Source organism: Stigmatopora argus, chromosome 18 (genome assembly GCF_051989625.1).
Source record: "Stigmatopora argus isolate UIUO_Sarg chromosome 18, RoL_Sarg_1.0, whole genome shotgun sequence".
Taxonomy (NCBI): Eukaryota; Metazoa; Chordata; class Actinopteri; order Syngnathiformes; family Syngnathidae; genus Stigmatopora; species Stigmatopora argus.
Genome location: NC_135404.1, coordinates 13,318,604 through 13,333,436, shown reverse-complemented (window position 1 = coordinate 13,333,436; position 14,833 = coordinate 13,318,604). Strand labels below are relative to the sequence as shown.

Below are 14,833 nucleotides of genomic sequence, written 5' to 3'. Positions count from 1 at the left end.
AACCACGCCCATATTGCCCCACACCCCCACACACATTGAAAGCGGAAAAGATGGTGGCTTGATTACCGCACTCCAAGAGGTGGTTTGTCCTCTCCCAACTCGTTGTCTATGTTTTGAAGATGACGTAGATTAGTCGTGAGTTTTGTGGCCTTGATGCTATAAAACAGTACGTAATAGTAAGCCAAGTTCACCAAATATTGAGTAATATTTGACTTAGTATTTTACATCAACTCACCATTATTCCAAGCCATCTGACTCCATTAAAAGTTTAAAATTTGACACACAAAGAATGCTTCATTGAAAGTCATAGTTTGTGATCGGTAGGGACCCGGATGTTCCCACCTCAGTTTCTCTCTGAACGCCCTCGCGTGTCTGTTTGCGGTATTACAACAACTCCACCTCGTGCCTACCCATCTAGGAAGTTTGGCGCTAGTGGGAGTGTTATTAACACTAAGGCTAGCTTGCCACATTTAAACCACGCTTGCTGGATTAGGATGCTTACGATAGCATGGCGTCGCTCCGCGTCCAAATATAGCCCCGTCGCCGCCGTTTTCTGGCACACAACAATCTCTTACAAGAATTTGGGGACTAGACTACTGTCGCTTGGACACTTTAGCCAGCACGCACCAAACGTCCGAGCGAATACACCGTTCCACTTCCTCAGGTAAAAAGAAACGAGTCAAATTAGCTAATGCTAACGGTAACTGTCAAACCTCGACGGTGACATTTCCAAATAGAACACAATGTTTTATTGACCTATACTAAATTTCAGTTTAAAGCACTGTGTATATCACTCTCTAAAGACTCTCGACAACATGAATTGAGATTTATATAGCTATTCTTCGAATGGGTTGTATTTGAATAAGGCGTACTCGTATTTGCGTGAAAAAAAGGTGTATTAATGTCATGATTTGTGTTATTGTCTTTGAGAAACATGTCTAGTCATGGTGAGTGGACAGCTCCTGCAAAATTAGATTTACTCAGCCAATATAAATAATAACAGCAGCTACGGGAAAGGGGTACATTAGTTTAAATCTTGCCGAATTTTATGGAACGAGTTCATGTTATGTCGTTTGTGTATACATAACTTTTCGGGTGGTTTATTGCTCATACTAATATTGTGATTTTTTTCCCAAGGAGATGCACTTATGCAACGTCGAAAAGCACATTTTATGAATACAAACGGTTTATTTCCTCTCTTAAATCTATGATACATCTTCTACGGTGCTGTTTTTCAACCCTTTCTGCCACAAATTCTGATTTATTGTCTTTAAAGAAGACTCATTGAAGTCAGTGGCTGCCACTGACAACACTAGACGTTCAATTGCTTTTGACAATTTCATGTACTATTGTGAATGAAAATGATATACTGATATAATAGTTCTGCCATTGTTTTTATTTTTCATATAGACACGCACACTTTCACCACAAGCTATCATATATTTTTGTTTCAACTTTGTAAACAAAACCTCTTGAGTCCGCTTCTTTCTGTCACAGATCTCCAAGTACAAGTGCATGAAATGTGGCTATTTCTTGTCTCATGGTTTGTGCCAACTTCTTTGCCCCCCAACACTAGATCATCTCCCTTCGCGAGCATGGCATCGGGGGGTGAAGGACCACCGCCTATGCCTCCCCGACACACCAACAGGCTAGCTCAAGAGAGATCACCTTACTTGCTCCAACATGCGCACAACCCCGTCGACTGGTGAGTGCAAGCATTTTCCCGTGTTTCTGGCACAGCCTCTGACGTGAAGCTCGTCTCAGGTTTCCGTGGGGACAGGACGCCTTTGACAAGGCACGGAATGAAGACAAACCCATCTTTTTATCCGGTAAGTACGCGTTCTAGTTGAAATAAGCTCTTTCAGTGAATCAGATAATCAAGACTTTATTTACCGTTAATCTGCTTGAAAGCAGCACCAAGTGCTCACAAAACAAATATTAAAAGGCAAACACACCCTGCTATTCTCTAGAAATCTTGGCAGTGGGAGTTGAAGCATTAATGTAAGATTGTAATATTGAAATCCATCTAATAGCGTCGCCATTCTACTGCAAATGCGTTTCATTCTCATCTCAGTTTTCAAGTGTGTAGATATGGGGTGCACCGCCGTCTTGTGGTATTAATGGGAATTACATGTATTGATGTGCTGTGTTTGGTCATGCACAATGACTACTTGTCGAATAGATTAGAGAGAAGACCACATTTGGAGGACGTTTATTTGAAGGAAAAGTGACTCTTGTTGTTATTATTATCATCATCATTGTCTTTTATCCAAATCCTGACATGTGCAACCTTTTTTGAACATCAGTGGGCTACTCCACATGCCACTGGTGCCACGTCATGGAGAGGGAGTCTTTTGAGGATGAGGAAATTGGCAAGTTGCTCAGCGACAACTTTGTCTGCATCAAAGTCGATCGAGAAGAAAGACCAGATGTGGATAAAGTCTACATGACCTTCGTACAGGTACTTCTAGCGCTGTCATCTTATCCCGACACACTTTTTTAAATATATATTTTTTTACTACCTCCAATGTCTCCAGGCCACAAGTGGTGGTGGAGGATGGCCTATGAGCGTGTGGTTAACTCCTGATCTCCGTCCTTTCATTGGAGGCACTTACTTTCCACCCAGAGACCAGGGCAGAAGAACCGGTTTTAAGACGGTCCTCACCCGGATTGCGGAACAGGTAAAAAAAACGGAGAAAAATCCCCAAATCGAATGTCCTTAAGCCCTTATTTCAGCTCACGTTGTGTTTTTGCCCCGTTGTTGTCCGCTCAGTGGCAGAACAACCGTTCAAACTTGGAGTCCAGTGGGGCCCGGATCCTGGAGGCGCTGAAAAAAGGCACGGCCGTGGCCGCCAGCCCGGGCGCCGCTCCTCCCCCGGCCCCCGACGTGGCTCGCCGCTGCTTCCAGCAACTGGCCCGCTCGTACGAGGAAGAATACGGAGGCTTCCGAGACGCTCCCAAGTTCCCCACGCCGGGTAGGCCACGACCCCCGAATCGGTCGTCACGTCACGTCACGCTGGGTTTTCGACGTCCTTTTCGTCCTCTTCCGTTTCCAGTCAATCTGATGTTCCTCATGTCTTACTGGTCCGTAAAGCGCTCCACCTCGGAGGGCCTGGAGGCTCTCCAGATGGCTTTGCATACCCTCCGCATGATGGCGCTCGGCGGGATCCACGACCACGTCGCCAAGGTTTGTTCGTCACCACCCGTGCCTGATCGCAAATGATGTTGCAGCGACACCGATGTAAAATGACGTCATGATGCCATTTGGTGATCTAGTTTGTATCTCTTTTTTTGCCAGGGTTTTCACCGTTACTCCACAGATTCTTCTTGGCACGTTCCACACTTTGAAAAGATGTTGTACGATCAAGCCCAGCTGGCTGTGGCCTACATAACGGCCTTCCAGGTGTGTTTGTGTATCGCTCTTCTTCGCACGACTGACGAGGGAATCCATCCATTTTTGTCTTTGTCCTTATTCCTCCGTCTGTTAAAGCCACGCCCATGAAAATAGCCGTTTTTTTTTAATTCTGTGTGCACTTGATCAGTAAGCCAACACTGTGGATCGAAAAATTGCTCTTTATTTCAATCAAAACTGATTTTAGAAAGCTAACTGGGACTGGTAAGATGATGAGTATGCATCGCAAAGCTCGTTTCCCGGCTACTTTGAGCCTATTCTTTGAAACCGTCCAAAAAGCCCTTTTCTTTAAAGCGAGAGCAGCGATTGAAAATTGACCAGATTTTGAACCTGAAATCCATCCGTGCCACCTTCATCCATTCTTTATAGGCTTGGTCCCCATTAAGGTTGAAATGGAGCCACTGGTTCCTCGCTGGCCGACGGGACGACTTCAATCTGGACTGATTAGCGCCCTTGAAAGCAATCCCCATTTTGTTCGGGTGTTCCGTGGCGGTCCTTTGCTGCTTCGGCCTCATTTCCAGCGGGAGCGGCCATTAAAAAGCCAAAGTTAATTAGGCCACGTGTATGCTGGCTTGCTCAAATATGACCCGCCTGCCGCCTACAAGCTTGTATATATATATAATGAGGCTGGCTGGCTAGCTGGCTAGATAGATAGCTGGCCGTACGTAGCGTAGTTACCACCTCAGCATTCACACTGCATATAAATCACCCGACAGCTGCTTCAAGGTTATTTTAATGTCCAATCACGACTCGAAACGTGCGTGCGTGCCATCTACTTTTCTTTTCTTTTCTTCCCAGGTATCCGGTGAACAGATTTTTGCGGATGTGGCTAAGGACATACTTCTTTATGTCTCCAGAGACTTGAGCGACAAGGTGAATGACAGAGACGTACGGTATTGCACTGGATTTCTTCCTATGTGGGTAGAAATCATGCATCTTACTTGACATTTGCAAAGCCTGACGGGACCTAGTTTTGTCGGTTGACAAATAAAATTATTGGACGAATGCAAGGAAGGAGAATTGTCCCACAATTTTTCAGATTTATTTATTTTTTCCCCCCTGAAAATTACATTTTGCTGTTAAAGAGAAACGGCGAATAAGAAAATGGCTTGGAATTGGATACGAATGATAACATTAGAATGAATACACAATTACAGTCCAGTTCAAATGGAATGGACGTCAAGTGCTGTCATTGGCAGAGTTAGGCACGGCAAAAAAACCTCGCGTATCCTTTGCCCTTTTTGCCTTTTGACGAATGAGTTTACAACAAGTAGGCCACCGAATGAAAGCCACGCCTGGCGGAATCATTAGATCCTCTAATATTAACGATGTCATTATATGCTTGTGATGAAAGGCACAACAAGCAGATTGCTTTTGCTCGCAATTACGTTCTGCGCAATCTCCATTATTCAAGCAGGTGTTGTTCTTTTTCCCCTTAAATGCTCAACTTAAATACGGGACTGGCCATTTCGTGAATTAGATCGGGATACATTCACTGCTCATTTAAGCGACTTGATTACACATTGGTAAAAAGGCTGTCTGCACAAAACCAACACCACATCCAACAAAATGTTCCTTGCGTAGTATTTGCTTTTGATTATTTGTCAGTCGGGAATGTTGACATGCAGTAACGGGACTTGTCTTTCTTTGCCTCATTTTTTCCATCTCCATCTAGTCTGGTGGATTTTACAGCGCGGAGGATGCCGACTCTCTCCCAAATTCAGGCGCCCCGGAAAAGCGCGAAGGAGCTTTTTGCGTCTGGACGGCCTCCGAGCTCCGCCAGCTGCTGGCCGACGTGCCCGCGGGGGCTGGCCAACCCGCTTCCTTGGCCGATATTTTCATGCACCATTATGGCGTCAAAGAGCAAGGCAACGTAGCCCCCGAACAGGTGAGCCAACGGCAGAAAAAAAACCAAAAATGCACCTAGACGACCTTGGTTTTCAAGTCGTGTGCAGTCAGGAATCACACTAAATGGATTCAAATAAATTCATCCTCGGTCCTTAATGGGATGGAAAGGAGATTTGCTTTAGAAAATGAAAAATCTTATCTGTCTGGATGGAAAACGTGCCCTCCCACCACCGTGGCAGACATTTTCCCAATTCTGGCACTATTTGAACCCATCAAATGCGAGGACCCAGACTGCCTGACATCATTAATACTCATTAGCACGTGTATATGTGCCGGAGTCTATTAGTGTGACAAAATGGCTGCTAGTGAGCAGTTTGGTGGAAGAAATGTTCCACCTGCCCACGTCATACTTTGGACTAAGTGTTGTCTGACCCCCCTGTTTTTGCCAGGACCCTCACGGGGAGCTGCGGGGCCAAAACGTGCTGATCGTGCGCTATTCGGCAGAGTTAACAGCGGCACGCTTTGGCATCGGCGTGGAGAAGCTCCAGGAGCTTTTGGCTTTGGCTCGAGCCAAAATGGCAGAAGTCAGGAAGAATCGACCGCACCCGCATTTGGATACCAAGATGCTGGCCTCCTGGAACGGTAAAAGTGCTTTTTTATATATTTGCCCTCCAGCCGAGTAGCATTATGGTGGAAATCCAGCCGCTCTTATATTTCATCCTGGCAATTTATCCACTAATATTCACACACGCTCATCTCAGTTTAGTATTGTTGCACTTTGTGTGTTCCAAAAACATTTGGGGTAAAACTACTCTAAACTGTTTCCACTGTTTCGTTAGTCTTTTCTAATGCTAGGAAACGCTTAGTGTTTTGTCGATAGGATATGCCTTGTTATGATCCACACTATTGAGCTGTAAAAGCACATCGGATCAGCGTTTTCCGCTCCAAACCTCACTGTAAAAAATGGAGAGAAAAAAATCCGGCACATGGACTGCAACCAAGTTTCACTCTAGACTCATTTTTTTATTGTAGGGAAAAGGTTGCCTCATTTGCCTGCTACTGGCTAACTATCGCGGGACAGATTGTCTTGATGAGGCTCGGTGTAACTTTCCAATTGGAACGGGTTGTCTCCATCCTCTCTAATGAAAAACACTCTTTTATCGCTCACCTGTCCACTTTCAACACCCGCTCTGCGCTTTATCCTAGCTTTGATATGCAACATGAAAGCTCATTGAAATTTAAAAAACCCCAAAATGGACCATTTTAAAAAGGGAGTGGAGAATGAATTAACCAGAGCAGAGCACAATGATACCTCGGTTGCCTTTACCGTTCACTGTTTAGAAGAGGACATGGTATTTTAGCTGGAATTTTGTTACAAAGCATCATTGGGCTGTCCATCTGTGCAAACCAACAGGCTTGACGCTGTCGGCCTACGCCCGCGTCGGCGCCGCACTCGGCGACGAGGCCCTGCTGGAGAGGGCGGAGCGAGCCGGCCGTTTTCTCCAGGAACACCTGTGGGATGACCAGAGGCAGACCCTTCTGCGATCCTGTTACCGTGGAGACCAGATGGAAGTGCAGCAGATGTAAGAAAGCGCTCGTCGGACATCTTATTTGTAGGCGTCAATGTCAGGACGTCTTCGTGCCCGTCAACAACACATGTTGACTCTCAAGGCAGTTCAACCGACCAATTTGGCTCATTCAAAGGACACGTAAGCTCTTTAATTGAACCCACTTTAGTGCAGGTGACTATTATCTCCCATACTTTGGTATTCAGGCTCCGCTCTCGGCGACGCTGCAGGTGTCCCGGTTTTGTCGGCCACGTCGGCGTCCTACTTCACGTGAACGAGGAGCGCATAAATCTGCCGCGCAGGCGGAAAACAAACACGCCCAAAATAAAACCCGTTCATTTAAAAAAAAAAAAACGCAAAGAGCATCTTCACACTTGTGCTCCAACACCCTGGCCTTGATCCGCCGCTCCCATCTCATTGGTAATTGTCGTCTTTGCCCGCGCGGCAGCACGGGAAAATGCTTACGCCGGCGCTTTTCTCAAACGTGTCATACCAGACACGCGTGCTAATTTAGCAGAAGCAACCCGTGGCCACCTAGCTTAATGGTGGACGCGCGGGTGCTATCGATTTTGGAAAGACCTGGACTTTCCTGAAGATTTTTATTTAGGGTGTCTAACAAGGCTACGCTTCCCTGTTAGAATTGACGAAACGCCGGCAGCCATTGCCGTACAGTCGCTAGCCTGTAATCTTCTCCCACTAACCTTTGTCGTCTGGACGTGGACGTGCAGTTCCCCGCGGTGGAAACATTTGAAATAGAAGGAGAGGATCAAAAGCCTTCCTTCCCCATTGGCAACATGGCGTTATCGTCCGGAGGGCCGTCACCCTCTTAGCCGCTCACCTCCACCAAGTGACACGTCCTTGTGCAAAGGAGACATTATTATCAGAGACAAAGCGCCGCACCGATTGGGTTGCTAGGGGCAATCCTTTTATGTCGATCCGATAACGGGGGTCATTTTCGGGATCATTTTCTCCCCGGCGGAGTGTCTTCCTTCGTAAGGTCGAGAAATAACGCCGTCTTGCGTGAAGATTCGCCTAATGGAGATAAGGAGATGATTTTCCATGTTGTCGGGTGACCTTTCCATCCCCCGCGCGCCGCTAATTCGGCCCCTTTTTTCCTCCGCTGTAATTTGCCACTATGTCAAACCGTATCTTTCAAATTTGGCCTCGACGCCAGAGCCCCGGCTGGGACTCTTCCCGAGAGAATAATGGACTTCCACACCTCGCTAAAAGTACCCCGGTACTCTCCAAAGGCCCGCCATTTCAGCCACTCGAGCGCCGGCCGCGGATCCGTCGGACGGCGCTATCTGAGCCCTTGACATTGTCCATCCGCTCACACTCAGCCGTGCGTGGCGTCTCCGTGGGAACCCGCGGGAGAATGCCATTAGTCGGGCGGGACCCCCTTTACAATCCATTTGGAGACGTGTCGGTCTGGAGAGGAAATTGCAGATGGCGGTAAATTCGATCCCTGACGCGTAGGCATGTGCCAATTTTGAACATTTTCCGAACCGGTATTTCTTCTATTCTTATACCTCTGGACAATTTGCTGCCACTGACAGTCGTGGACATCACGTAACATAAATGATCTAGTTGAATGAAGTCGATGCTACGTTTATTTTGCTTTACTGTGACATCGCTTTTGAAAGTTCCCACCTGACAATCAATCAATCCTCTTGTTTATGATAGATCCCGCCCCATTTCCGGCTTCCTGGACGACTACGCCTTCGTCATTTGCGGCCTGCTGGACCTCTACGAGGCCACGCTGCAGACCGAGTGGCTCCAACGGGCCGAAGCGCTGCAGCTCAGACAAGACGCGCTCTTCTGGGACGCGGCGGGCGGAGGCTACTTCTGTTGCGACCCCAACGCCCCCGACGTTCTTCTTCCGCTTAAAGAAGGTGAGAGGCGCCCGGGTGGAAGACACCCTCGCGTTATCCGACCCTCAATGTGCCCGGTTTTGCGAATACTCTTGACGGCAGATAGAAAAATCAATGCCGTTAGCAACCGTGGCGACTGGAAAATCGAACCGAGAGAATTAATGACATGGCAGCTCCCTGCTTGTACACATTCTTAATGGGCAAACTAAATATTTCAAGTTCTGAATGAATGGCGGGTGGCTGCTACCCATGGATTTTCCCCTTTTGGCGCATGAAGGATGATTCCGAGAGCACGGGACGTCTGACTGTCGTCCGTTGGCATACTTTGAGTCTCTTGAGACGGACATTTATTTTTACAACGATTAATAGCGGCATTTGCGATGCTTTTTTTAAATCTAGGCGTCGTCTGCTGGGTGTAGCGAAACCAAAAAGTTGTGACTTTTCAAGGTTGTCAAGCGTTGACAGATCAGCGACGAGATTTGTTTTTCTGTGGCTTGCGTGGGCAATCGCTGGCCTGTCGCTCTTGCGTGTATTGATTGGAGTCGACGTGTGAGACACCTTTCATCTCGCCTGTGACTGTGACTGTGTTATGGCGAGGGCGAGGGCGAGGGCGGCGGCAGCGCTACAATGGACCCAAGTCCATTAGCGACCCTTCGACAGCCTGACACGCTAGCACAAGACGGATTACCCTCCCGCTACAATTTACGCCGGCGCCCTCAAAACTTATTTTCTTTCACATTTACGTTAGCGTGAAAGATTTTGCCCTCCTTTATGGCTCCCCTTTTAATACCACATTTGCTCTAATATAATTGTTACAGGTTACCATCAACTGCAACTTATACTTAGAGGAATAGTTTTTATATTTTAAAATTCCTTTACAATTATAATGTGGTTTTGTTTAACCAAAAAACGTGTTAACTGTGCCTAATGAGCCACTTTTTTTACCATTTGACTTTAATGACTTGAATATATCACGTTTGTTCTTGGGTTCCAATGAAATAACTTTTTTTTTTCATTCCTTTATTTTCTGAACGGCTTATAAGTCATTTCCTTTTTTCTTCTTTCAGATCAGGACGGAGCCGAACCCAGCGCAAACTCGGTTTCAGCGTCCAGTCTCTTGCGCCTCTCCCAGTACACAGGAAGGCAGGAATGGCACGAGAGATGCCAACAGCTACTGGCGGCATTCTCCGACCGCCTGACCAACGTCCCCGTCGCTCTACCCGAGATGGTCCGGGCGCTCATGGCGCATCACCACACCCTGAAGCAGGTGAGTCGTGCTGTCTTGCCCAATCGTCTTTCGGGATGGGACCTTTCCCGTGACCCCTTTTAAAGTTAGCAGATCCGAGTGCACCTTAGACACTAGCTAGGTAGGCGTGGCTCCGCGGTAATACTATGAGCCTTTTCACGACAAACCAAATGAATTGGACATTTAGCGCTGTAGAAAAGGAACAGTTTGTGATTATATCTATTCGTTGGAATACACCACAAACCAAATCATCACTTGAGCTCCACTCTTCATTTATTGTGAAACAGTGGAGTGTCTCCACTCAGAACCAAGCCAAGGGAAAAAAAACAAAACAAAAGACATTTGCAGTTAACTTTTTCTCCAAGACGCGTCTGCGACCCGCCCGGCGCGGGGCAATCGTAACGAGCCGGAGGGTCGGCCAGTCGCGCCGACAACACCTGTCTTCCTCGTTACGGCTCCAAATCCAAGCGCGACCTCTCTGGCCTCCTCCCCATCCCCAGCCGTCTTAGGTAGCCACATCTGCCCTCTGCTTTCAGTCTAATCACGCCGTCTCCTTTAGTTTTGTCAGCCACTGAAAATATCTTTGACATCAGCCGTTTCTCCTTAGATTGTCATCTGCGGCCAAAGAGATTCCCAGGATACCAAAGATCTTTTACAAGTGGTCAACTCCCTCTTCTTGCCACACAAGGTCAGTTACTCGATATCACTACTGTCACGATACGGTTCTAAAAGTATATCGGGGGGTACCAAGTTCGTTGAAATCGACTTTCCCTTGCCAAAACGGCCGCCAACCAAACCTTGATCCCTCGTAGGCGTCCAATCCGTTTGAAGGGGGCGGAGCAACGCTCGTTCGATGCCTAAAAAGTCATAAATCATCCAATCTTTCCATGCAAATTGTCAACGTGATGAAACAACTGAGGAATACTTAACATCTGAGCTATGTAAATTAGCATAGCAAAAGTTTTTTAACAGTGTAGTGACAAAATGTGCATCATTTAGCCTAAAAGTTCAGGACAAAGAAAATAATAACAATGTTCCCTTGAAAAATCATCCGTCATTTGTGCAGTCTTGCAATTATTCCGATCTATTTAGGTCACAATAAGATCACACTATCATGTCTTTGTACACCTTGGCCATTGTTTTTACGGGCATATTTTCCTTTTGGAGCCTCTCCTCGTTTTCCCCTTTCTTCTCTCCGCTAATGACTGTTTGGTTATTTTTAAATCACCACATTTTTTAGTCGGATGAACGACGGCAAACACCAGCACAAAAGTTAACTTTCTCCCAAATGAACAGACACAAAGAAAAGAAATGAAAACATGCAGCTGCAGCAAATCCAACAAAAGCAAATTAAAAGTGGGCATTAGCTTCTTTGGTGCTGCTACCGTCCGCGCCCATAATGAGATCGGCCTGTAAAAGTATGGCTTTTATTCCCGGGCCTCTAAATGAAGTAGAAGAGAGTTGCGTGCCATCGCGGTGGGTGGGGGCGGACTTTTCGCATTTTCTCATCGGGTCGCTCCGGTCCAGATCCCCGCGGAGAGAGAAGAGAGTGGAGCGGTTAGAGGGAAGCCATTATATCAGTATGGATCTATTGTTAAGGGAAATGCGCTATCACACCTGAGCCAGAACCGGTGGCACGCTGAGCCTTGTTAATGTCGGGAGGGGGAGGGAGGGACGCTCGACCCGAGTCATTACGTCTGCTTTTTGTTTCTTTCCCCCGTCCCAACATTCATCCTCGCCATAAAATCCCCACTAGTCATATAACATAGTGTCAAATCCTACATTTGCACCAGATGAAGCCCTCCACCAACAGTATATTATAAAATGGACAGGTCAGTCCTTCAACCAAGTGACAATTTGGGCCATTTTTTATTTTTACACTTTTACAAGATCTCCAGAAAACAAATCTTTCCGAAATACAGACTGGTCAGGGCCCCAAAATTGACTTTGTATCATCCTTAACTCCTAAGACGCCCCATTTATTTAAACCAGGTAGCTAAATGCTAAACGCTCACGCTTGAGTGACAGCAAGTTGCCATGGATTTGACGTCTACTTTTGAGTTAAACTATGGGAAATGTCATTTTTAATCACTCGGCTTGCTGTTTTGCATCTCTCAAAGTAAAAGCAAGCGCAAACTGTATTTTTCAAGAGTAAAGTGCTTGTACATCATATGCAGTATTTGCTACTATATATGTACATACGTCCAGATGTTGAGTGAGCTTCTGCCCATTAGACGCTGTACGCACACGCACAAACACACGAACGCACACACACACAAACAGACGATGAGATTCCCCAGTGGATTAGCATAAAACACTTAAAGATATACCGCGGTACATCCGCACACGGCAGAGGCTTTGCTCACATGCCCGCACAAATTAAATCAACACCACGTCAATTATTTATTACCGACAACGAGTTCCTCGCAAGGTCACGTTGGCTGTTTATCGTTTACAAATGCTCTGCGATCACTTGTGAAAGTGCCGCTGTAATTTATGGCCGCTAACCTAATAAATGAGGGAATCAAACTGTATCTCACAGAGCGATAGAGGGTTAAAAAAAACTCCTAAATGAACATGTTAAATCTTTAGTAAGACGGGAAAAAAGTATCCTTCTGCTCATGGAGGAAGAAGAGCGTGGGTTGAAGCACGACGCAATTGCCTTTAAGAGGAATGATAGTCCTTCCTTCCTATCGTCAACACTTGAGGGGAAACATCACGCTCTCCCTAACAAGTCCCCCGAGACCCAGTCAGGGTTGGAAGGGTGATAAAGAAGGTAGCAAGAGAAAAGACCACGTCAGGATGAGTAGAGTTGGAAAAAAAACAAAACCGCAAAAACAAGCCAGGGGCAAAGTGACTTACTACTACACCAAAGAAACTTAATTGCTTTTGCTGGACCTTTTCGCTTCCTCACAAATACTTGGCATCTTCTTCCCTCCAAAACAATCCCCCTTCACCCATTAGAGCCGGACTTTATCTGCGCTTGGAATGGTTTGGAGCCCTCCACTCTGCCCAATAACAAGTCAAAAAGCAAAAACGAGAGTCAGGACAAAGAGGAAAAGGTTCCACCTGGCAGGACAATCCTCATCGTGTCTCCTTGGCAACGGTTCCACCGTCACCAACACGTTCCATCACGCTTCGTTCATGCCTCCGTCTTCCCCCGTGTGTCCAAACGTCGGGGGAAATGTTTACGGCTTGTCGTCAATGGCGCCCCGCCTGCGCCAATCTATCATTTTTTTCCCCCGTTCCGGGTTTCTTACGCTCACCGCCATGTGTAAAGCGAATAAAGCAGCGTAGCATAAATATATCATTTTTTATTTAATGGTGGCTGCACATGATTCCGCCTCCTGCTTGGACTGCTAATAGAAATACTTGCCCACTGCTGTGACAGCCTTCAAACGCGGCCCGTTTAACTTGGCGATGGATCGTCGGCAATCGGGGTGTTTAAGGACGACGCGGTGGGCGAATTCAAAGCTCTCGGTACAATAGATTTGGGTGTTTTGGAGGCCTTTGTTGGGATTCCTTGTAGCGCTTTAAATCCATCCAGAAGGTTTTTTCCCCTTCAGATTATTCAACAGTAAACTTGAATACTAGCATCGTGTCTAAAATAGGGATCACGTATTTTTATACACGAGTCTCAGGGGCGAATGTCAAAAGCCTTTGAGCTGAAATCCAACACTCTGATTGGCTAAGAATTTGAAGGTTCTTTTATGATCCGAACTATGCCAAAGGTTTTGTGGGAATTCACCGAGATACTGTTTTTAACCTTGCTTTGTATAAAAATAGAAAAAAGTAACGACTCTGGATCCATCCCATCTTGAAAACCAAGACGGTCAATGGAGAATAGCCACCATTTCCCACGCCGCTGCTTTTTATTTTTATCCCGGAAGCATACCGACAAGTATCATCAAGTATGGGCTGCTGGCTCACCGCTAAGACGAGTTGCTCCTCTCGCTGACGTCGTATATTTGAAAAATTTGGGGAGTTTTGTTTTGCGAATGATTTCCCCAGCCGCATAAATTACGCTTGCATTTTTACACAAATGTAAAAAATAATGTCGGTCATTCAGGGTGATGAATGTAGCTATTTAGCTTGTGATTTTCCATGGCGATTTCCACCCAAATGATGGAGATGCGGGCTTTTCGAGCGCCGCCTCGATCTATTCCTATGCGTAGACGCCGTTTATTCTGGCTGATGTGGCTGGAAATTTCAAGCGACTGATGTTTGTGTCCCCTTTCGTCAGGTTTTGATGCTTTTAGACGGCACGACCGACAGTTATCTGCGCCAGCGTCTGCCGGCGCTCGCCTCCGCGTTCGGACCCAGCGGGGCGGCGGCCGCTTACGTCTGCCAGGACTTCACCTGCTCGCTGCCCATTACGGACCCCCAGGCGCTTCGCGATCTGCTGCTGGACGGCCGAGGCCAGATGCCGGAAGACCGCTGAACTGAAAGTCTTTGAGGAAAGACCTCAAAGACTCAAACTCATTCGCAGATATGGCCAGACCAGTTAGGTTTTGCCCATGAGTTAAATTGTATATTCCTCATCACTTCCCGCTATTGTCTCACAATCAAAGCTAAGCTAAACATACTTCCCTTAAAAATATGCACACCTGTACCGCGCTTTGCTTTTTGTGACTCCGTAGAAGGAATTTGCACTTTGAATAGAGCTTAACCTTGTGTTGAAGTGGCATGTTTGCAGTTAATATTGTCTCCTTCTTCCAGAATTGTGTTTTGACATTGTTTTGATTTAAAAAGACCCGTTGCCAGCGTCAAAGCCGTCACGCTAAGGGCTATCTAGCTAGCCTGACTTTATCGCACGCTACGGCGACGGAGATTTTTCAAGACAACTTCAAGCTTCGAAAGAAAGGTAAAGCAAGTTTTGTTTTTTAAA

At 46.5% G+C, this 14,833-nt stretch overlaps 1 protein-coding gene and 1 long non-coding RNA gene across 2 annotated transcripts in view; one reads left to right on the top strand and one right to left on the bottom strand.

The window, feature by feature from the left end:
* The window catches only part of LOC144092618 (uncharacterized), a 1,982-nt gene extending 1,589 nt beyond the window's left edge, over positions 1-393 (bottom strand). Inside the window, exons 1-2 of the long non-coding RNA XR_013306099.1 lie at positions 236-393; positions 67-156 (exon numbers count right to left, since the gene is read on the bottom strand). This is a non-coding gene — a long non-coding RNA (uncharacterized LOC144092618). The remainder of the gene's footprint in view (positions 1-66; positions 157-235) is intronic.
* On the top strand, positions 37-14,833 carry spata20 (spermatogenesis associated 20). Its single transcript, XM_077625587.1, has 16 exons — positions 37-664; positions 1,577-1,705; positions 1,765-1,829; positions 2,307-2,461; positions 2,538-2,681; positions 2,774-2,975; positions 3,057-3,187; positions 3,299-3,403; positions 4,211-4,285; positions 5,088-5,300; positions 5,710-5,902; positions 6,675-6,843; positions 8,512-8,720; positions 9,767-9,966; positions 10,553-10,633; positions 14,189-14,833. Exons 1-16 carry the CDS (start codon positions 333-335, stop codon positions 14,384-14,386), a joined length of 2,601 nt encoding a protein of 866 aa, XP_077481713.1. The 5' UTR covers positions 37-332; the 3' UTR covers positions 14,387-14,833.

Coding starts and splice junctions, on each gene's coding strand:
- spata20 (XM_077625587.1), top strand. CDS start 333: ATGTTCCCACCTCAGTTTCTCTCTGAACGCCCTCGCGTGTCTGTTTGC. Junction 665..1,576: donor ACACCGTTCCACTTCCTCAG/GTAAAAAGAAAC, acceptor CCCCAACACTAG/ATCATCTCCCTTCGCGAGCA. Junction 4,286..5,087: donor CCAGAGACTTGAGCGACAAG/GTGAATGACAGA, acceptor ATCTCCATCTAG/TCTGGTGGATTTTACAGCGC.